The 23,771-nt window shown below is 41.2% G+C and overlaps 1 protein-coding gene across 1 annotated transcript in view; it reads left to right on the top strand.

Moving 5' to 3' along the window:
- The window catches only part of CLCN1 (chloride voltage-gated channel 1), a 37,052-nt gene extending 13,510 nt beyond the window's left edge, over nucleotides 1-23,542 (top strand). The window contains exons 7-23 of the mRNA XM_068182953.1: nucleotides 527-605; nucleotides 3,380-3,505; nucleotides 6,915-6,999; nucleotides 9,433-9,534; nucleotides 11,356-11,440; nucleotides 11,843-11,992; nucleotides 13,152-13,221; nucleotides 14,503-14,613; nucleotides 14,739-14,952; nucleotides 15,656-15,789; nucleotides 16,287-16,501; nucleotides 16,617-16,722; nucleotides 17,792-17,874; nucleotides 18,649-18,687; nucleotides 19,318-19,422; nucleotides 21,292-21,378; nucleotides 21,866-23,542. Coding sequence (XP_068039054.1) covers nucleotides 527-605; nucleotides 3,380-3,505; nucleotides 6,915-6,999; nucleotides 9,433-9,534; nucleotides 11,356-11,440; nucleotides 11,843-11,992; nucleotides 13,152-13,221; nucleotides 14,503-14,613; nucleotides 14,739-14,952; nucleotides 15,656-15,789; nucleotides 16,287-16,501; nucleotides 16,617-16,722; nucleotides 17,792-17,874; nucleotides 18,649-18,687; nucleotides 19,318-19,422; nucleotides 21,292-21,378; nucleotides 21,866-22,261 — 2,187 coding nt within the window. The 3' untranslated portion in view covers nucleotides 22,262-23,542. The remainder of the gene's footprint in view (nucleotides 1-526; nucleotides 606-3,379; nucleotides 3,506-6,914; nucleotides 7,000-9,432; nucleotides 9,535-11,355; nucleotides 11,441-11,842; nucleotides 11,993-13,151; nucleotides 13,222-14,502; nucleotides 14,614-14,738; nucleotides 14,953-15,655; nucleotides 15,790-16,286; nucleotides 16,502-16,616; nucleotides 16,723-17,791; nucleotides 17,875-18,648; nucleotides 18,688-19,317; nucleotides 19,423-21,291; nucleotides 21,379-21,865) is intronic.
- Nucleotides 23,543-23,771: the final 229 nt, after the last annotated feature.

Genomic DNA, 23,771 nt, shown 5'->3' on the forward strand with positions numbered 1-23,771 from the left:
TTTTCTGGGTGATCTGTCACCCACTCACCTACCCAGCATGGAAGAACCTTCAGCATCAGTCCACACTCTGCTCTGGACATGTGTGTGCCTTGTGCACACTGAGTCACAGGGTAGGTTTTTTGAGGCATTCTGTGGCACATGTGCATCCTGAGATTCCCTGCCAAAGTAAAAGAGATGGAGCAAAACCTACTTATGCTCCTTCCACCCTCTGGAGGATTTTCCATGAGATATTTCTTCCACAGTGACAGAAATGTGTATGTTTCAAAGGAAAATGAGGTGCTGCCTTCTTCATGTTTCTTGAATGTGTGATTCCAGGTATATGCCTGTCCTGTGCCAGGTCTTGCCTTTTCAATATTTTGAAGCCATCCAGAAGGGAGAAGTAAGATAAACATAGCTATAACTCTGAGACTGGCAACAAAGCTGGGTGACATCATGCAGTCATACCTGCCAATTTTGTTACTCACTCTCTGTTTTCTTTCCTTCTTTCTTCTGTTTGTCTGTCTCTCTTTGTCTCTTTCACCAGTAGCAGCCCTATTATTACACGGATGTCCTGACTGTGGGGTGTGCTGTGGGTGTTGGCTGCTGCTTTGGGACACCACTTGGAGGCAAGTGGCTGTTCTGTTTCCTTTTCCTCAGGTACCTAAATCCTCTCCTGCCTAATCCTCTTCTCCTCTCCCCCTTTCCTACACCACATTTTTGATTGACGTTTACTTTGGACAGAGACACTTACCTTTAGCGTTTTCAACTTCCCCAGCGTCTCTGACAGTCTCTTTTCCACACTCCACTTTCTGGAGGCAAGAGGAGAAGGCTCTCTAGAGCAGTGGTCTCCAAATTGGGGTGTGCGTACCCCAGGGGCTGCACAAGGTGATCTGCTGAGTGTGGGAAGGAAATACCAGAATTCCTATTTTTTTAATATAAAAAAGTAAATAGATCAAACTTCACTAATATTAAGTATTTGTATTGGCAGTGGTGCCCTAATATGTCACATGGCCACTTGTCACATACAGTGCATGAGGTGTAGAGTTGCTCCCAACAGGGGGGGTTGACCATGGTGCCTTCAATAATTTATTCTCTTTCAGCATATTTCAATGAATTGCAATCAATGTGTGCCCCCACTGGATTAAGTGGATTTATGGATTATATTATCTAGTGTTAGTGAAACTAATCCTCACAAATTGGAAAAGTGGCTTTTAAAGGTTCCTGCAAAGAGGCTATGGATTGAAGATAATACTAATAATGTGAGCACAGAAAAATGACAAGAAATGGCAGAGCTGACATTCCTAGCACAGGCCCTTATTCAGTCCCATTGTGAGGTATAAACAATGGCCAGCTAATCAGATCTGAGAGGAAGTCGGATAAAAAAAGATTAAAATTATCAAAGGTTATTTTAAATATGAATTTACATCTGCTATCATTAAGGACGAACTTTACCCTGTGTGTGTATTGTGCTTTGAGAAGTTAACTAATGAGGGTATGAAGCCATCAGAATTAGTAAGACATTTAAAATCTAGGCATCCAGAACATGAAGACAAACCTCTGCAATTTTTTCAGTGATGTTTCAACCCATGTGACATTCAATCCAATACTTCACAAAATTTCACTGAACCTAATGACAAATGTGTAGAAGCCTCCTTTGAGGTCTCTTGCTTCACAGCAAAAGAGAAAATGCCACATACCACAGGGGAAAGACTGCCATAAAATGTACAAATGTTTTTTCCTGCCATAAAATGTACAAATGGCTGGGATAGTACACAGAACGCAATAGAGCAGCAAACTAAAATGTGTTCCTTCATCAGTAAACACTGCTGCAAGATGCACAGCAGACATTGCTTAAGGTTTAAAGAAACAAGAGTCTGTCCAAATTACACAGTAGATGTTTCCTGTGCAGCTGGATTAGAGTACAGATGTTTCTAAAATGCCTCAGATGATGGTATTTTCCAGATTCTGTTTCAATAGTGAAATGCAGAACTTCTTTCTGTGAGACACTGAAAGGAATATCTACCACAGAAGCTGTATTCTTAACAGTAAATTACTTCTTTAATAAAAAAGTGTTTTCTGGAAGATCTCTGCACATGTAACAACTGGTGTAGCAGAATAAGAAAAGAACTGGGGGATAAGGTTACCTAGACACCGCTACACCTGGAATTCATGCACTGCAGTGTTCACAGATGAGCTATTGCAGCAAAGAAATGGGAGCCAGACATGCACAAAGTGCTACAGGATGTTGTTGTTGTGGTTCATTTAATAAAAACAAGACCCTGAAAGAGTAGAATCTTTACAATACTTCATAACGAGATGGGAAATGACCATGAAAATCCTGAAAATAACAGGCATTTGCTGGTTATCTGATAGCAACTTTAAAGAAGAATAGAATTTAAAGTCCAGTTGCACCTTTTTCTTTTACAAAAAGACTTGAATTTGCTGAGCCTTTCTGTGATGACAAGTATCTGTCAGTAGATTGCTACCCACCAGTTATTTTTGAAAAAGTAAACATACTTAATGTACTTGAGGGTGAAAGTGATGTTCTAACAGGGGTGAGAAACTGCTTTTCAAAAGAAACTTGTGGAGGTTTTGTGAATCTGTTGCCAAATACAATGTGTCTTAGCTACAAAAACTATCATTATATAGATATACTCAAAAAACTTGAAAAGAGAACTAGAAAACTGCAAAAACTAGAAATTTCTACCTTTAAAAAAATCTTCAAGATTATGATTTTCAGTGAGTTTTGAACTCACTTTTTAAAAATATAAAAATTCAACATCTGATTATCTTGCAACAACAACTGATTGACATCAAGGAGGATGAAAATTTACTATCCAAATTTTAATAAAAATCTTTGCATATGTCGTGGGTGTGATTGAAAAAATAGTATCATGATTTAGCCAGCACAGCCAGTGATACATTTATTGCATTTGGATCTATGAGTCTTGGTGAGATATTATTTTTTGACCAAGTATCAAAATAATTGAATGTGGAACCAGACCTTTGAATCTCTGGGTCACAAAGTGTTAAACCCAGATTTTTTAAAAAAGAAAGAATATTTGTATTTTAGTGAGAACAAAATTTTTTGTTCCATTAATAAATAAAACAAATTATTTTTATTAAGTTTATTTCATCTTTATCTCATCCTTGTTTATTTTCTGGTTTTGTGCACATTTGATATTGTACACAATATTTTAGTACAGTAGTACATGCGCATTATTTTTAAATAAATACACATATGGGGGGACAGTACATGCTCAAAGACCTCTTTCTGGTAGGGGTGCATGATCAAAGAGGTGTGGAGACCACTGCTCTAGGAAGCTATTTAGAATCCTCTCTCATGCTTCTAACATGACACTTGTTATTTTAACTTTGCTCCCTTTCCAACTCTTTCTAGGGGTTCTTTTCAGCATCGAGGTCACCTCCACTTACTTTGCTGTGCGCAATTATTGGAGAGGCTTCTTTGCAGCCACCTTTAGTGCCTTCGTGTTCCGAGTCCTGGCTGTCTGGAACAAGGATGCAGGTAAAGCCAAGAGCCATTCCTGCTCTCTTTGCACAGAAGTTGCTCTGCTCATGCATTGTTTTCCATCTTTCTCCAAACCACAAAGTTTTTATGACGTTTGAAACTTCTGCCATGACACATAACTTCCAGCAGCACAGAAGGAAGGAGAAAGGAAAGTGTCTTACCATCTTGTCAGCTGTCTAGCCCAACCTATTCCTAGGAGAGCTGGGATGTATCTAACTGATAAATGACAGAATATGAGTCCTCAGCAAGGAAAAGACCCCCTGAGGTGGGATTTTTTTGCCTCTACTCAGAATAGCATCCAGGCTGCAACACAGAGATATCCCATCACAGAGGATGTAATCCTTGCTGGAAAACTCACGGGCTGCTTTGGTCATCTGTTGACTAAAAATGGATAGTCGAGAAAATTGAGATGATTGAATGATTAGGAGAGTACAGGATTGGTAGGATCTGACTGAAGGTCATGAAAAAATAAAGTGTCTCAAGTAACCAAAAAGTATGAGAGTGCCATTTGTTGCAGACAGAAATTGCATAAGTCAAGCTTGTTCAGGAGAGCATCTCAGCCACTGTGGCAATAGAGTTTTGGTGCAGAAGGCTGCCATTTCTATGTAAACTTATTCCTTATAATACCTTTATCTTTTATTCTTACATCTATTTTACTGAGCTCCATGTGTGCAGTTTACTTACTCATAACTGCTATAACATGTCTCTCTTGACTTCAGAGGGCTGGATTTTTTTTGGGGATTTGAATATTCTCTGGAATATAGAAAATGAATACACTTTCTACTTGAATGTGGAAAGTCACTCCACGTTTCTTTGTGTACCACTGCCTAAAAGTGAGGGGCATTTAACCATTGGGTCTGTCACAAAAAACCCAGAGCTCATGTATTTCTGTTCTTTCCAGAGAAGAATATAAGAAACTCAAAGACAGATAACAGGACATAATTTCCTGTCCTTCACTTTGTCTTTTCTGACTCCCTTCTTGGTCTCTCAAATCACTAGAAGTCACTAGAAATTAGTCTAATTTCAAATCACTAGAAATTAGCTTAATCCTGAAACATCTTGACTCCTGCCCCTTCTTCAAAATCATCCAGACAGCTTTAATACCCATATTAATGGCTCCTTAAGTTCTTCTTCATTGACTGTCTAGGTTAAAAAGTTCCATGATTCAACTGGCTATGAAAAATTATTCCTTTTCACAGTTCTGTATTTTCATTGTGTTGTCAGTCTCCTTGTCCTTGTATTAAGGAACAAGGAACTTCTCTCTAGCTAAGTCATTCATTATTTTATGATCTTTTATCATATCTGCTCTAACTTGTCTTTTATGTCTTTTCTTGCTCATTTATTTCCCTTCAAAAGTTACACACCCAGTCTTTTCAGTCTCTGTTCATGCAAGGTTTTTCTATTATCCCTGCTACCAGGAAGAAGCAGGTAGAGAAGTGATCACATCAGAGTGACAGATACAAATAAGAAGTGTAGCATCTCACCAAAATAATTTTATTTCTTAGACCCACAGAATCTTTGCTGGTGTCTTGATACTCATGGCTTTGTTGGCTGGCTTTACACCATTATCTGTGCCTTCCAAGTAACATCTGGTTATCTGCCAACCACTCTGGCTGGCTGCTGCAGCTTGAGCCCCTCTTTGCCAGTCATGGAAGGCTGGAGTTCTGCAATTTTCAGGACTTCTGTTTTACCATGTTGCCAGCTTTCATCTTACTTGCCATAGGATTTCATTCCTTGCCTTCCTCCTGCTCCTTCTGGTTCCTTCTACACATGGCTTAGTGTTATCTTAAAGTTCAAACCTATTTTTAAGTAGACTTCCACATTAACTGGTTTCCCATTCCTTTGTACTTCTAGCCTTGTAAGAATTGGACAGATACTCTAAAGTACTACATTCGGTAGCCAATGGAGAGAAAAGGGCTTAGACATTCCATTTCAGAATGGTTCAGGAAAGAGGATGCAAACAGGTGGCATGAATCTCTCTATGGAAATCTCTTTCTCTCCCGTGGGAGTAGAGATGGAACCAAGAATAACCCAGACTAAATGCTGTGCCTGTTTTCCTTTCCTGTGGTCATCTTTGCCACCCTGCAGCAGAACTCTTTGAAAATGAGTTCACTATACTTTCTAATGCTCTGCCATTTAGTGGCTTGGACTATCTGCTTCCTAAAACTGAATTGAGATGATCCCTTTCTTGGGCTGATCTAACAAAAAAGAGGACACCCTGCTTTTCACCATCTTCCATCCCTGACTGTTCTTCTAACCCTCCCTCCCTGGTGCCATCTCTGTATTTGCTGCTCCCCTCAATTCTACTCACTGCCCTGGCAAAGAAGTAATCCAGGGAAGGAGCAGATAGATATTCTGGCAGGTTTTAATGAGGCAAAGGAACTCAGAGAAGGCTGTGATGTGTCAGAGTGGGCTCGATGGCAGAGGAGAACAATAGTACAGCTGGGAGGGAAGGAGCAGGGGGAAGAGACAAGGAGTAAGATCTTCCCAATTTGGATAGTAGAATGCAGTTTTAGGCTTAGCTATCTTTTGTAATGTAACCCACTGAGACCTCATTAAATTATTACTCTAAACCTAGTTCTGTCTGACCAAATAACAAGTACTTAATGCTTCCTGTTATCATATGCTAGATTTTCACTGCTTCTTTTGTTTCCTGATTGAACAAATAATTCCTTCATCCAGAGCAAGTTGGAATTTACATCCATCCTCATTCAGCTGCACTTCCACTCTGTGTTAAATTGCTGATTCATCCTTCACCTGTTGGCACACAGATGTTTATTGTTTCCACACAATAACACACCTCCAGACAAAAGCAGCTCAGATTTCAACATTTCATTGTCACAGAGCAGCACTACCAGGAGGGGTGAGCTGGAGAAGGTGGGGCTTAGCTGATCTTTTCCATCTCTCATTTCTAAGCATTTCATTGTTTTGGTACCTGTGAAAAATTTTGAAGCTGTAACTTCAGTGAAGATCTGAGTTTTGTTTCTGGAAGGCAATCACAACTGTGAGAAGTGATACTTCCTCAGATATGCAGGCACTGCCTGCCTGAGCAAAGAGACCTCTCGTTCAGTAAGGATACCAGGAAGAGCTTTCTTTTTACAGTGAATGGATGGTAGAAGACAAGAAAGAAAAGGAAACCCTGTAAAAATCAGGGATTGTTGCTAAAAATAATGCATACATTCTCTGAAAGCAAATCTAGACCATCTAGAGTGCTAGGGTTGCAAGTGCTCAGAAATAGAACCTACTAAATCAGAGCAGTCTGCCAATCTGTAATAGTGTATATAATGTCAGGAAACCACACAGGAGTTTGTATAAACCAGTTTCCTTGTCCCTACCCCTAGCTTTTATTGCATTTAACTTCTTACCTCATGATTTTCTTTCCTCCTCTACTTTTCGTCTCTCACAGTTACCATCACAGCCCTGTTCAGAACAAACTTCCGTATGGATTTCCCCTTTGATCTGCAAGAGCTGCCAGCCTTTGCTGTAATAGGGTAAGTTCCCAGGAAACTGACACCTTGCTCTACAAAGGTTATACTACGATCTGAGTTAGGAATTCTTCTGCCAAAAAGTTACATACATCACTTTTAGTCATTTTGGTTGTTGCAAATATGTCCTCTATTTGTTGGAATTCTTCCTTCAGAAACGGTGCCCATGTATCACAATGGCTAAGGAAAGAAATATGAGTATTGTTAAGGCGTTTGTTATTTCCTTTCCATATATCAGTTTCAATTTCAGAAATTAAGCTGGGAGGTTAAAAAAAATTTAAGTCTAACTTGGTCGAAGTTCTGGGAATAGATTTACTGAATGGCCCTTTAATTGTTTTGGCATTATCCCCACATGAAGTGAACCAACAAGTATGGCCTTTTCACATGACAAAGATGGAACAAAAGGTTTAACCTGAAGTTTTCTTTTCACAAACTCAGACTGATTATCCTCTTTTAGAGAGGTTGGTATACCCGACATGGTGACAAGGGTAACCAACAGTAATAGGATTCAGTGAGAATAATGGTTAATTTGGAGGAAATGAAAGAATAAACTTAAGAAAAATGAAAATTGGGAAATACTAGAGAAAAGATGAATTTTGAATACTGTGGGGAAAAATCTCTGGTTAGAGCTTGAGGGAGGCTCCAGGGCAATCACTTCAGAGCAGTAACAAAAGGAATACACTGTAGGAACAAATGCCTGTGCTGGTGTTGTGAACATATTCTCTTGCAAGACCTCCATCCAAGACCAGAAATATATTTGAGGTTTTCCAGCCTATTTTAGTGGGCTGCTCTCCTACTAATTTATTTGAATATGAAATCAAGTGGGGTTTTTTGAAGACTTCAGATATATTGAAAAATCTGTGAATACACAGGAGCTTTTGCTAGCAACATGTATTCACTTTGTTCTTCCCCTTAACAGACTTGCCTAATGAACTTGGAGGAATCTACTGGTTTAGACTGGCAAGGAAAAACCTTGTGATTTTACAGCTGACTGCTAGAATGCAAAACTTCTTGTCACTATGTTTCAGACAGAGTTGACAGAGCTGGCTTTTTCAGCATTGCACATAGGCTAGGAAAGGAATATATGACACTGCAAAATGCTTTCAAATGCCTGGGTGTCCAATGTGATCTTTAAAATAAAAAACAACCCCAAAGGTTTGGATAGTCTTGGAGAAAGTCCTGATGCCAACTTGGAATACTCCAAATTCTCTTAACATTAAGTCTTGAAGTTGAACTCTCTTTCTACCCAACATATTTCTTCACCTTCAGGTGGGACAAGCAATATTAATGGGTAGATCTTGTTTTTCTGTGTCACCAAATGTTAATTTGCATAATCTATACAGAAGGAGTACTTCCAGTTTATAGATAAAATGATAGACATGAATGGAAAGACCTAAATTTTAATATAAAATATTACAGAGCAATTCAGTTGACTGTAAAGTCTTTAGGATTATATTGCCTAAGGGACAGGTCTATTTTAAAAACTGTTCTAATCAGTGCTAGCTTAAAATATTGAAGAGTAATTAATTGAACACATTTGTCTGGGAAAAGCTTTATATTTAGTTTAAACGTGTTTCTGTGCAATTTTAAATGATAAAGCAGGATTATTTTCAACATACAATGTTTTCAGTAGATTAAATAATTCATTGAATGAGATTTGGCAAAAGCAGGCATAACATATAAAAAAGCAAAAGTCCATTAATTTTAGAAATTAATAGAATGAAAATATTAAGTGTTTATCCTCAGTATTATGTGGGTTATTGCTTGCCACCTAAAATAAAGCTTCCCCTTACCAATTCTAAATGCAGTCTTTTTTCACTCTTCCTTTTCTTTTCATGTTCGAGTATTGGGCCCTATTTATCCAAGTCTCATTAAGCTACAGAACCTAAGGATCACACCAATCCTTAGACAACTACACTTTTTTTTTTCTTACTTTATTAAAATCAGGAGCATAAGTCTAAGTGATTAGGATCATAGAGATGATATACTTTGCTTTAGGCACAAGAGTTCTTATCACTATTAGTAATTGTTGTAGGCGTATAATTTTACTGAATCATACTTAAAATTGCTTTAATTTTTACTATTTTCTGTTCCAACCTGATGTTTAAGTTCTGACAATACTGGTCTTTGACTGGTTGCTCTTCAAGAGCCCCCACTGAGAACTGTCAGTCTCTCTTTATAAATTATTTTATATATTTTCCCCTCTCAGGAAGAGAAAATTGGTAAAATGGTAGTGTGCATGACAGAGGTCCAAGATAATTTCTCCCCTTTCACCTGGGAGTCAATATCTTCAAATGAGCTGCTGTAGGAGTAACCCTCTAGGTGACATTCAAAAGACTTCATGAGCAGCTGAAGATTAAACCACCTTAACTTTCTTCGTTGATGGATTGTGTATTATCTGTTGTTTGGCATGATTTTATTTCTTTTTGTCTGTTTTAGCATATGTTCTGGATTCCTTGGAGCCTTTTTTGTTTATCTCAATCGCCAGGTGGTCCTGGGCATCCGACGTCATAAAGCCCTGAGCCAGTTTCTCACCAAATAGTAAGTGCTTGTGAAGATATTCTCTTTAGGGACCAGATTCTTACACCCTACTGGAATTGGATAGTAGCAAATGCTTTCTGGAAGACAGTAGAGCTATTTCATGTGTAAGATAGTAAAAATATGAAAAACTGCTCCTGTATGAGAGTAATATCTCTGCAAACATCAAGAGAAATTTTCCTGCACTGGATTTTCCTTTTGATCAGCCTCCATAGTTTCAAATAGCTTCTTGATTTGGAAGGGCGACTCTGCAATATTTGTTAAGAGGATAAGGCAAACTATACATTGGACAGAAAATATTTTTAATTAGAAAGTCAATGATCATGCCATTTAAAATCAAGCTGTTTCTGGTTTGTTTGGGTTTTTTAGGATCTGTGAAAAATTCAACACTATTTATATTTCAGGAAAATATAATACAGCTGAAATCGATGTTATGTTTTAAGTTTAACTTAAGTTTAACTTAAGTTTAACTAAAAACTTATGTTTTAAGTTTTTAAAACATATATTTATTTTTTAATCAAAGTGTTGGCAAAAATGTAAGGAATGTGCTCCATTCTTATGAACCAAAAGCTGAAACTGATCATAACCAAATGGTGTGAAATGCAATATGGAAGAGAAATGCAAAATAAAATAAAAAGTCTTGACAATAAAGTTTTTACAGGACACTTGAAGATACTGTTTTCCCCTCTCTATTAAAGTCCTAACCTCTGAAGTTCATAACTTGGACAGAAATGGTGGCTAGCTGTAAATGTCTTCAGTCTCTTTACAGAGAAAGATCTGATACTATGAGAATTTTTGAGGTTGAGAGGCATGGAGGACTTTATTTCTTATCCAGTCGCAGGCCTGACCAGAAGAAAACCACTAAATAAACAGAAATTCAAATTAACTTACTTCTTTATGTGGAAGGAACAGGTCTTTCTTCATCATGTAGCCTTACCCACAAGCAGCAGCAGGGCTATCACATCAAGTTAATACAGAAGCAGAGCCAAGCCTCAAAAACAGGAATCTACTTTTCACTGATTTCTCCAAATTTTTTAGGTCCTTAGACTGAATCAAATTAAAGGTTATATTTTGTCTTCCTACATCTCAGCCAACACTTCCTGTAGGAAACAGTAACTTGCCAAGGGACACAAGACAGGATTAGTCCAGCATGTGGAAGCAGTTTAGGCTCATGTCTTAGTGCTTGTGAAGTGTCACAGTTTACCCAGACACCCACCCTGGGCTGGACACAGCAGTAAGAAAACACAGATGGCTTCAGCCTCTGTCCTGCTGTGTCCCACTGGCCTGGCACTGCTAGACCCACTGGCTACCAAGGACACCTTCCCCAAAATTGTGATAGTCAGCAATTCAGTGGTAAGAGAAGCAGTTTTCCCTATAAGAATTAATGCACCAGGGGTTGCCTGCAGAAATGTATGAAAACCCCCTACATTTAAATCAACTAGGTCAGGATACATTGCATGGGGGGTGAAGAAGCAAGATTGTCAAAATCACGAAAAATGAGAAAAGAAGTGGCTTTTGACAATAGGTCAACACATCACTGCAAACTTTCCTCCTACATGTTCAAGTTTGTGTATGTTGCACATCCCTCTCTTCCTCCATCCCTCCTATTATACTAATTCTGATGGGAAAAATGTTTTGCTGACAGGTGAAGTCTATGAATTATGATGATCAGTGGAGCAGGGCATTAAACTGCCAGTAACAGAACTCCAAAACAATGGATACAAATACAGAGAGCTTCACAGAAATAGCATTCCTAGTCCTGAAGTGATGGTGCTACAAGAACAGAATGCGAGGCCATATTGTAATAACTTTCTTTCTTTACAGCCGACTGATATACCCTGCAGTTATAACCTTCTGTATAGCGTCAGTGACATTTCCTCATGGATTTGGGCAGTTCATGGCAGGAGAGGTGAGACTGGAAAGTGTATTACCAATTCTGTGCAGTTCTTTGGAACGTTATCTCTTTATCCTCTGCCCCAATAACCTTGTGTCAGGGAAAAGGGAGAAAGATATGGGAGGAGTTTGGACTGAGGAGGCACTGTATGATCTCTGCTACCTCCTTCATAGAAAACTTGAAAAGGTCCACTCTTCAAAGCAAATAATAAGGAAGATGTTACCCTATGTGTAAAAGTAGTTATTTCTTCACCTGCTTGAGTAAAGTTCTGTTTCTCTTCCTGAAGACTAGAAATGTGAATTAAGTCTCACAGTCATAAATTCCCACAGTAAAAATCTCCTCCGCTTCCTTGTAAATAGAGATAGAATATTTACTCCATCTAATCTCATGACTCATACCTTTTTTTTTGCTGTTTAGTTGATGCCACGGGAAGCCATCAGCACTCTCTTTGATAACTATACCTGGATCAAACACTCTGGGGACACCCAGATCCTAGGGAAATCTGCTGCCTGGATCCATCCTAAAGTCAGCGTCTTTGTCACCATCCTGCTCTTCTTCCTCGTAAAGGTAGGAAGCACAGCTCACCATAACCCTTCTCCACTCAGACTGAACGTTCTTCCGTTTTGTAAAGCAGTTTGTGAAGTGCCAATGAGGAGTTACTGGGTAGTGAAGGAAGTACTACAGCTGCAATCGACTCCTACATCTTCTGATGTGATGTTTGTCCACTTCAAATGAGCAAAATTATTAGGGAATAGTAGCCTTTTCTGCTCCCTAGGTCACCCTCCTCATGCGTCTTAGGAAAACCTCCTTTTTGCTACCTTGCTACTTTTATTTTTAACATTGGAACATGATGTTTTCTTCTTTCAAATGTCTTTTTTTTTTTTGCTCTGTCCTTTGTCAGTTACACAGCCGATCCTTTCAGAGATTGAACAGTTGCAACTTCCACAGACCATGTCAGCTCAGAATTTTTAATCTGCTGTTGCTTTCTGGGAAGTGAGCAAAACTGTTTCCAGCTGCATTTCTCTATCAAGTTTTGATGGACTGCTAGGTAGATAAAAATATCACAGAATAGGTGCTAATTCTTTTATTATTTACTTATTGTGAAGGGGCAGAAGAGCTGAGGCCACCTTGCAATGTCAGTTGAAAATTTCAGTAGATCAAGAACAGATATCAATGACTGATTAACACAACTGTTTCCACCTAAAGTAAAACACTCTATCAAATTTCTGACAGGTAATTAAGGGTTCTCCTTCTGTGATAATTCTTATTACAGTGCACCAAGCAGAAAAGGTCTTGCTTGCTTGAAGAAAAGAGGAGTGGAAAAGAGGAGTGGACTGAGGGTGTGTCTGTCCTGAGTCTATCTGTTTGCCTTTGGAGGAGCTGTACCCTCAGTCACTAGATGCACTGGCATTCTCCTGCTAACCAAAGGCTTGCTCTACTAGCTATATAACTGCTCTTGATTTTCTTCTGGATATATTCAGCATTGGGATAGACCACATAACCAAGAAACTGCTATTATAACTCTGGGCAAAGGCCTGGCCTGATTCTTCACTGCAGTACAGTCAGTTTTCAGCTGTGTTTGGCCAGGTTTGGTACTGCAAAGCTCAGTTAGCAGTACTACACCTCAGCAGCTTTCTGGTCTCTGTAGCCAGGCTGGGCACAGAATGGGGCAGCAGGAAACGCTACTGCTGCTCAGTAACAACTGCACCCTCTGCCTCTGTTCTAGTTCTGCATGGCTGTCATTGCCACCACGATGCCAATCCCCTGTGGAGGCTTCATGCCTGTTTTCGTATTAGGTGAGTTTCAATTTTGTTTTGCAGCATATTCATCTGACAGGGGGAGAGAATAGGAGAGACACTGCCTACACACCCAGCAGGGTTCATCTGGCATATGAGAAGTCATCACTTGATGTCTATGACAACCTGATTAGCAGTCCATACACCAGCCTCTGGGTCTCTGCTTTTGACATTTCCTCAACCCCCTGAAACCAAATACGAACTAGGTAATCCCTACCCTTTTACATAAGGAAGGCCACACTTGGGGAGACATGCTGAGCCATGGCCTTCTAATCTCTATGCCTCTTCACTTACAGAGAAACTTCCATCCTGTAATTAATAGTAGCTGTTCCTTTCACCCTTGAAAGTCAGCCAGAAAAGATAACCTCAAAACTAGTACCCACAATGTAATCTGCCACTTACTCCTTTCTTCTGACTGAAATGAGATAATATAAAAAAGTTTATTGACTTTTAACTGGTTTTAATTTCAATAACAACCAAAAAAAAAAATAATGCAATGCTAATGTTAAGAAAGAGAGGCTGTGTTAGACTGAACTATACATGCTTATGACATTCAGCATTCAGTACCCACAACTCTCAAAATGAAACAAGGTGCTCTGAGGACCTCTGAGTTCTGGCAGGCAGCAGTGATGAAGGCTAACCAACATTAAGGCTGTATTAGGAAAAGACCTAGACAGCAATGCAAAGAATTCACATTGTTTGTATCTATGCATTCAGCACTTTGGACAAAATCCTGGAACACTGTGCCGTTTTGTGTCCACCAGTCCAAAAGATCCTTGCAGACTTGTAAAACCTGTCTGAACAAGACATGGGTGACTCCATCTCACTTTGAAATCAGCCCTTTTCTGAGCAGGGGTCAGAACAAGACCTCCAGAAATCCCTTCTCACAAAAAAATTTCTGTAAGCTGTGATTCTAATGTTTAGACATTCACAGAATGAAAGTCTAAAAGGCCTCAACTGTGTTCTGTACTGACATTGTACACAGTCTGAAAATATGTCCTCCAGCCTGGGAATCACAGCTACTGTTGCGCCTGGTATGCCCAAGTGAATGAATGCCAATTCATTCTCTATTTACCAGTCTTAGTACCCTTTTTTCCTCTTGGAGTCGAACTTCTATATTTTGTAACTGAGATCTACTCTTTAGTTACCAGTGTCAATTTAATGTAAGTTTTGTTTTTGTTTCTGTTAGGAAATACCCAAGTTATTGCCCAGCACAGCTGCACAGCACAGACTGGACTGTCCTTAAATGTTAACTCCATAACTATCAGTGATATTTTTCAGGTGCTGCATTTGGACGTCTCATTGGGGAAATCATGGCATCGCTATTTCCCAACGGGATCCTCTTTGACGACATTCTCTACCAAATCTTACCTGGAGGATATGCTGTCATTGGTGAGCCTCCATGTCTTCCTTTCTTCTCACCTGGTCCCACTGCTGCAATTTTCCTGGTTGACATGATATGCTGTTTCCATATGACAGTCTTCTTCTCTCCCTATTCCTTCTCCTACCTGGGAAAGGTGCAGCAGCTCTGACAGGAGCGGTGAGCCACACTGTCTCCACCGCTGTCATCTGCTTTGAGCTGACGGGTCAGATCTCTCACATCCTGCCCATGATGGTGGCTGTCATTCTTGCTAACATGGTGGCCCAGAGTTTGCAGCCCAGCCTCTATGACAGCATCATCCAGGTGAAGAAGTTGCCCTACCTGCCAGACCTGGGCTGGAATCACATAAGGTATAGTAGCATAACAGGTGGAAAAAGGGAGTGGCAAGGATATAAAGCAGGAGAGGGTTAAGACCACAGGGGAATAAAAGGTTATGAAAAGGGTCCATTACTACAAAGGAATTAAGAAGGCAGAATAGGCCTGCAGTAAGAAAAGACAAGTGTTGGAATAGAATTAGGTTTCATACACAAAAATGGAGAAAAGTCCTCTTATTTTTTTCACTGAAAGTTTGAATGCAATGTTATTGAATTTGTATTAATATTTCCAAATTGTCTCAGCTTAAAAATTTAAAAATCAGGAGTCTCACTTATCTAAATTCAGTGGGGTTTTGATTTTTTTTTTCCCAGCAAATGTTTGAAATACTTTATTTGGATATTTTGCTTGAAGCAAAACTCAGTTATTCCTATAAATGTCTTCCTCTCTCTAGTATGTATCATACACATAGGTATGTATATAAAACCATCTATTCATATATATATACATGTGTGTATTTTATGGTGGGGGTAACAGAGTGGAATACAACTGTAATGGAAATCCAGTTAATCTGTGTTTATCCTCTTGGAAAGTCCTCTGGTTACTCTCACAGAAGATCATTTGGCAGCTGTATTTTGAGGACTTTTTAAAAAAGTAGTCATTTGGTATTTCTTTAGGGAGTTTATGTGCTTGACATTTTTAATATGCTAACTCTTCCTCTTATCATACCTAAATTCACAGCAAATACAATATCTTTGTTGAGGATATTATGGTCCAAGATGTGAAATTTGTGTCCTCCAAGTGTAAATACCGAGACTTGCAAGCGGTACTCCAAAGCACCACAGTAAAATCTTTGCCTTTGGTGGACTCGCCAGGTAGGCAATGTGGAGAAACTGGTCCTTCCTGAAGACTGTCTCAGCTCGGAGAAACTAGCTTTCGAATTACATGGTGTGAAGCAGGCGAGGTGACCTACCACATAAAAAAAACAAATCCTAAAAATCTCCCACTGCGGATGATGTATGGCAGACGGCTGTTTCAGCTGGCCAGACAGGGAGGCTAGAGTGTGGGCAGTGAAGCAGATCCAGCACATAAGGGAGGTGTGTGGGAAGTCTGTAGACTGAACTGTGTCAACAGGGCCCTCCTGGGATCCTGCATGAGCCAAGAGCATCCATGTGTGGCACAGCTCAGGACAGCAAGGTCCCTTCCCACAGCCTAGGAGCCACCACAGGGCGGGCCAGTGACTCTTGTACAGCTCTAGATAGTATGAGCCTGAGCACCTGGAAGAGGCTGGAAGGAGGAAGGAGTGATGTGTGGAAGGGGACCTTCAAAACCTTGAGGTGGTTTAATGGCTTCCCTGCTCTATGTTGTGCAGAGTCCATGATCCTCCTGGGGTCTGTGGAGCGGTCGGAACTGCAGGCTCTCCTCCAGACACACATCAGCCCAGAGCGGCGACGGCTCCTCAACAGAGAAATGCAGCAGAAGCTGAATGAGGCACCCTACGATGGACCCTGGGCAAACCTGCCAAAGCTGAAGCACGAATCTTTTGCTTATGTTGATGAGGATGAGGATACAGAGGAGAAGGGAGAGGTGAAGGAGAGAAGTGGGCAGACTGCAACATAGAGATTGCTTAGAAGCAGTTAGACACTTGGGGAGGCTGAGAAATAAATGGCATAAGGTGGACTTTATCTCCTTTCCTTAACAGCTGCCTCGGCCTCCAAGTCCCACTCCTAGTTACCCAGAGGAGCCAAATGGCCCAACAAGTCCTCTTAAACAAATGCCTGAAACCCTGGAGCCCCAGCAACACTCAGGTATGGTACCTTCTGTCATGGCTCAACCACATCCTAGCCAGCTTGGGGAAGCTTTCATGCTAACTGTGTGTACATGCCACCTCCAAAACTGAAGGCTCCCCCGTTGGACACACGTCTCTTTGATTCAGCTACATTAATGTAATGGACAAACACTGACGTATTGTGCTCCTTTGTGTCACACCCCAGCCTCTATTAGCTTTACTTTCAAGACTGTACTCATAGCTCATTTCTGATTCATTTATCATGTACATGTGATGCAGGATGGGTTGTTTTTATCCTTTATGCATCCTGAAATATGCAGAGAGTGAGTAAGCACAGAGATGTAGCCCAGTCTTGAGAATGAGTACAGAGGGTAGGGCTTAGGTCATGCTTTTAGGTACCCAAATGTTACATTTAATAAAGCATATAGCACATTCTGGTTCATTAACACCCCTCATGTATGAGTAAACCTCTAAGGCATAGAAAAATCCACTTTCTGCTTCCACAGCAGTGGAGTGGTGGGGCAGCCATCCACCTATCCTACCAAAGCAGAAAAAGAACCACATATGAAAACAAGGACAGTGTGTGAAACATTTTACGTGAAGCTAGAACTGGGTGACCCAGGAATGACAAGAGGAAGTGGAACAGGAATGATTTCATGAGACCTTGCTTTTCTTTTTTAGTTTGGTCAGAGTTATCATTGTTTCTGACCAAACTTCCTCCACAGCCTTGTTCACAACAGCAGCGGGCCCTGTCTCCTCCTCTTTGTTAACTCCCTGCCCAGGAGTATAATTCTGGTCTTTTCTATTCTCATCATTCCACTGCTGGCAGAACGTATGGACTCCTCACCCCTTGGCACCTGTCACATCCAGTTTGTTGATATGTTTTGTTGAATGGGAATATTCATTCTGGAATGTCCCAGACATCATCTTACAAACTAAATGCCAGATTGTGACCAGTCCAGCTCTATCGTGTCCCTCATAGTATTTCCTAGCCTGCCTTGGCTAAGAGGACGCGATAGGTGTGGGGCTTTGTATTTTTGTCTCTCACTTGTTCTTCTCTCTTATCCACATGTGTTCTCATCCTTCAGGCAGTTTCAGGAGTCTGAGGAAAGTGATCCAGCAGCTGTTGTGCCATTGCAGCCGTCCACATGAAACAGAGAGCACCCTCCAGGTAAGGGCTACAGAGAGCCTGGTAGTACCCTGAAGAAGGAAGGGAATGCAAGGGAACTAGAAACTACTACTTGAGACATTGAGCATTTGGCTAAAGCATGGACACAATTATGGTCCTGAACTCTGACAGCATCAGTGGGGAACTCCCTCCAAGGAGAAAGGGTGTGATTACTGTAAAGGAGTGTGCATCTTCCTAAAGAGTCACCTGTGCTCAGGTGTCAGGCAACCATCATGATTGAGATTGGACATCTTTTCTCAGTGAAAAAAATTAATGCTATTTTGGCTAACATGCAATAAAATGCAGTTCTATTCCATTTGGCAAACAGTTTTGGGCAGATGGAGAAAAATGAAAAAAAAAGAAATGCTTTTGGCTCTTGCCATGTTAAATGCCCTTGGTTATCTGACACATCTGCACAGGGTTTGGGGATAACAGACAGAGCTTATGGGAGAGCCATCCGCACCAGGGCAGTGGTTGGACCCCATGTGGGATATCCTGAGAGCATCTAAATCAGTATTAGATGGCCATATTTAGGCACCTGAATTGCTCCAGCAGAACTCCAGGGTGAATTGTCATTGGCAAGGGAAGCACAGCAAGGGCAGAGTACACCATATAATGGATGAGTATAAAAAAAATCTAAGCACTTGGAAAATCTAATACACCATTTGGAACTAAAAGGGGACCACATGGGGTGAGGAGGCTGTGCAGATTTTCCCTTTCTGTACTCTGTGAAACTGTGGGTTCCTTGGCTGTCCTGAGCAGTGTTTTCTCCTACAGGAGCCAGTGGAAGTCATTGAGACAATGACACCAGAAGAGGTAAGACCAGCTGCAAAAACTACATGAGGTCATGTGAGTGCTTCTTGTACCTATTTCCTATCACTTGCAATATTCCAGGAACCTCAGTGATTGCCAGATAAACCCATAGCCAAAGTAATTTTCTTCTTGGAGTGGCACAGTGGGCAAGTCTCACCCATAAGAGAAGAGATTGGCTAGATGTGCTGGTAAGACTGACTAACCTGATCTAGCTTTGAAGTCAGCCCTTCTGGAGCAGGGTTTTGGACTAGAGGCCTCCACAGGTGCCCCCTCATCTAAATCCTTCTGCGGGCCCACGTTGTTCCTTCATTTCTTACACAATGGATCAATTATCTTGCAATGACAAGGGAAAGATGCACTCAGAAAGGAAAGCTAAAGATGTTCACTCCCTCTTTAAGAAGGAAAAACAAAACCCCATCTTCTCAGAAAATCTCTGAATTGCCCTGTTTCCACAGGGACTTGACATCTGGCAAGAAAGGGTTGAGAAACCTGAGGGGTGAAATATAATGGACAAGATGAATGCTGTACATAGGAAGGAAGAAGCATTAACAGGAGGAGGGGACTAGTTTGGGTACACAAGACAGCAATGCTGCAGGTAGCTGTAAGAGTGACTCCCCTTCTTTCCTGTGTCAGATAGATGCTTGGGAACAGGAGGAGCTGAACAAGAACGTGTGCTTTGACAGCTGCCGTGTAGATCCCTCCCCTTTCCAACTGGTGGAGAGAACCTCCCTGCACAAGGTGAGTGCAGATGTCTCCCTGAGGCATACATCATTTTTCTCCACTCATTCCAAGTCCAGTCTATGACTTATTTCTTCTCCTTGTCTTCACCTACGACTACTATCACCAGCCACTTTCACATCAAGCTACAGAAGTGAGCTTGTTCCTGTAATCTTCTGTGTATATCTCCAATCTCCTGCAAAATGAAAGGCTTTGTGACAAGAAGTCCAAGTCCACTTATTTAAAAAGCTTTTGGACAAAAAAAAATGTGCTACATTAAAGCAGCATTGTGTGCCTGAGTGCCTTGCTGCTGAGGCATTACACTGAGATTGACACTCTGCCCTGTCAGCATGCAGCACTGGAATGAGCACTCCTGGATTTCTCAGGGTGTTTCTGTCAGGGTGTAGAGTCTGCCTGTGTCACAAGCTCTTCACAGAACTGAAGCACAAGGAAAGAGGAAGCTGGATCATGCAACACCTAGAGTCAGCAAAGGATGACAGGAGAGTAAAGCAATCATTGTGTGTCAGGAGGAAGATAGGACTGGGCTTTCACTCAGTGGAAAGGGAAAGAAGTGCACAGTGCATGCTTTTATATATCTTTAATGTGAATTATTAGCATAGGCCTTGTACTAAATTAATTAATTACTGTTAAAATCTCAGCCTTGAGCAAAACAAGAATAGGCTAGCATACAGTTCAGATGAGTTTTCTGAAGCGGTGGGTGAAGTAATCTGAAAACTGCTAGCATTTGTCTTTGAGAATATAGGCTTACAAAAAATCATACCTGAAGGCTGATCGTGGGGAAAGTTTTGTACGTGTCATACAAAAGAGCAGTGAGAAACTCTGAAATAACAGACAAATCAACTTAACTTGGATGCACAAAAAAAAAAAAAAACCCCAGGAATAAATAATCAAACTGTATGAAGTATGCATAGTTAGAGCTAAATGTTAGACTACTGACAATGAAAAGAATATCACAGTTTATCATGACCAAACTATATTTAACCAGTCTGGTTTTCTTTTACATTAGAGTAAAATGTCTTGTTCTTGAGAAATCAGATTTTTCCTACTTTACCCTTGAACAACATGCCATTCAGTATCTCATGATGATAAAAAAAAAACGGTCACTTTTGTTTCTGTCAAACACCTTTTGACAGAATGATTTCATGTAAGGCCACAGGTAAAGTCCAGCTAGAGCTCAGGTTCAAGAACCTGGAGGTTGGAAATATACCAGAGATGAGCAATGAGAATGTGGAAAGTTTTAGAAACCCAGATCTGTGGTATAGTAGTAAAATAATGGGGTATATTTAGGCTGAAGAAAAGAAGACTGATAGCAGTGTGATATCTGTCCTTTCAAGGAGACTTTGTAAGAGAAAGGGAATAACTTGTTCTCAGTGTTCTCACTGCACTGGATTAGCAGCAACAAGCTTAAGCTTTCACAGAAAATATTCTGGGACAGGAAAAAAGAAATCCTCTATTGATAAGGAAAGCACTGGAATAAATAACCTAAGCAGTTTTTGACTTTACATATTACTATATGGTAGTTCAGTTTCCAGCACCAAAATGAAACAGGATCTGTGTAGATCTCCAAATGCACAACACAGGGTGTTGTATGTGAATCTCCACCAGTTGCAGGATGAGAATGACCTTGAGAATGTGCTCCCCATCATCAGCACAGTCCCAACTACAGCTGCACAGCAGAAGGAGCAAAGAGCAGTATTTGGCAGATACAAAAGGGGAAGAAGGGAAGATGTAATTTCTCACTGGGATAACTACACAGTTTTGTGTTTTTGTTATTTCCATTTCTAAATCCTGAGTCCCAGCTCTAGCACCAAGTTCTGTGTTGCCCATTTCCAAAGTCCCTGAGATGGTCATTTGTGGTTTTGCTCCTAGACACACACATTGTTCTCACTGCTGGGCCTCAGCCATGCCTACGTAACCAGCATGGGGAAGTTGAGGGGAGTGCTGGCTTTGGAAGAGGTGAGTACACATCCTCTGCCATCCTCTTAAATAACTGCAAGTGTCCTGTGGATCACTGCAGTAACTCACAGGTGCTGCAAATTCCAGCTGGGAATATATATAGCTGCAAGCGCTACATTTTCAATCTATTGTTGAATTCTGAGTCTGCTCTTTGGAAGCCACGTAAAGGAATGGATGACTGCATTTCAGAGGAGGCAGCAGGTGTTGATAACAGGGATGTTAACAGGTTCATATTTTGCCTGAGTGCAGGCTTAATAGCCACTCTTAAATGAGTGGCTATTACTGTTTCTGAAAGAGGTATGGAATTTGTTTCCCATGGAATTTTTCATTACATCACCAGTGTAAAAGATTATCTCCACAGGCCCCAGAGGTAGAGCTGTGACTCTATTTGTGATCCTTTTAGCCTGGGGAGTAGATGAACTTCTGCTGGGTAGGGCTGGGTCAGCCTCCCTTTCATGTTTTTCTTCTGAAACATTTCTTTTTTCAGCTCCAGAAGGCAATAGAGGGTTCCACCCGCTCTGGGGTTCGTCTCCGACCACCCCTCGCCAGTTTCCGTGACATCAACCGGACTTCCACCACCACCAAGGTCGGGCAGGGCGCTCAGGCGTGGAGCCGGGAAGACAACGGCACGGTGGCAGCAGAGGCAGCAGCAAACCTGGGCACTGAGAGCCCTCTGCCCCCCTGCTCGCACTCCCCCCAGCCCTCTCACTCACAGGAAGAGGGGGAAGTCCCCAGCTCTGCTTATGCCACGGATACCGAGTTGGAAGAGATGGAGCTGACAGGGCCAGTTGCTGAAAACATCTCAGACATCCTCAAGGACATAAACCTACATACCACTGACCTGGATGAAGATGATGATGAGGATGAAGATGTTCCCTTATAGCTGGTGTGAGGGTAGCAGTCCATCACACTCTTCAGTGAGCCAGTCTTCTTGTGTTTGCTCCTCAAAGAGAAGCTTTTGGATGTTCTTTGCAATCCCCACAAAGGAATGATTCAGCTGGGAGGAGGGACATCAGACTGACCCTTTCTTCTGCTGCTTTCCCCCTGTGCAGACTGTTAGGCTGCCGGACTGTTCGGGCATGTGCAGGTGTCAGATGTGGACTGCAAGGTGCTGAGTGCAGGCAGAGCACACTGTAACAGGACATGGATACTGCTGACACAGTCAGGATGCTCTGGGTCAATCTGCCATGTGGAAAGTGGAGGAAGATCAGCTCTCACTCGCCACTGGTGCCGTCCTTCCAGTCTCACCAGGCCTGCACGCAGCAGCATAACACAGCCAGACCTCCAGGCTAGAAGCATACTGCTGCTTCTGACTGCCACCCTATCCATGTTGCTGCAGCTACTTTTCACTGGCTCTTATCTTGCACCCCCCCAAACATTCCCACATAGAACATTTTTATTCTTTCTCAATTTTTAGTCTGGGATTTTCCTGGATGGGGATGCAGTTATGAGCTTCTCCTCTGTCCTACAGCTGAGCCATGCCCTAAAAACAGATGGGAGGAAAGTATTTGGTATATGTTTCATGTCTTGAATTCAGCCAAGGCTTTAGAAAACCCTGGAAGGGAGAAAAGCTTATTTGTTTTCCCATCATCTCTGAAATTTTAAAACAGAATGGGAAAATCTTAAGTAGGGGCATCCTCAGTACTGGAAGAGGAGTAAAACAGCATGTATGTACCTATATTTCAAATAACTGTTTGTCTCTCTGAATCACTGTTCACAATTTTCCACAGCTATAGTCTTAAAATATAAGAACTCAAGAAAAAAAAATGTTATGGAGTGTTAGCAGGCTGCCAAGAAATACAGCAGAGGGAAGACACATTTTCTACACTTTGAAAACAGGTTTCTTTCTGAAAACTCCTGCTCTCTTTTCCTGGTAATTCTACCCTGCCTACTTTCCACAAATTTCTGCATACCTCAGATCTGAGAATTCCAGCTCTCACTTTTGCCAGCTTGTCTCTGTTGTGACTAACAGCAGAGACCTCAACCCTTGTCTGCAGCATCCCTCTCTATTCCAGTTCTAAATCTGGAGCAGATCTGCATCTTGCAAAAGGACGTCTTGTCAGTTCGTGTCATGCATGCAAAACCTTGGCATCCAAAGGTAAGATGCTGCTTTGTTTAATTCACTGCTCTTGAGAGGTTTTCTCAGTAAACAGGCAAAATCAAATTGTGTGTATTCTGCAGCTTCTTCTAATTGTCTACATCTTTTTCTACATCTTTTTGGTGTCTCACAGCACTTAGATGCAGTCTCAAGTAGCCCATTAGATGTGTTTCCACTTATCAGCAACAGAGAAGAAATCCAGGCTCTGAAAATACATTATTGGGAATAATCTCATTCCCCTTCCTGATATTTGTAAAGCGTTATCTAACTTAGAGTGACCAGTTCTACTTTAACA

Source organism: Anomalospiza imberbis, chromosome 2, assembly GCF_031753505.1.
Source record: "Anomalospiza imberbis isolate Cuckoo-Finch-1a 21T00152 chromosome 2, ASM3175350v1, whole genome shotgun sequence".
NCBI lineage: Eukaryota > Metazoa > Chordata > Aves > Passeriformes > Viduidae > Anomalospiza > Anomalospiza imberbis.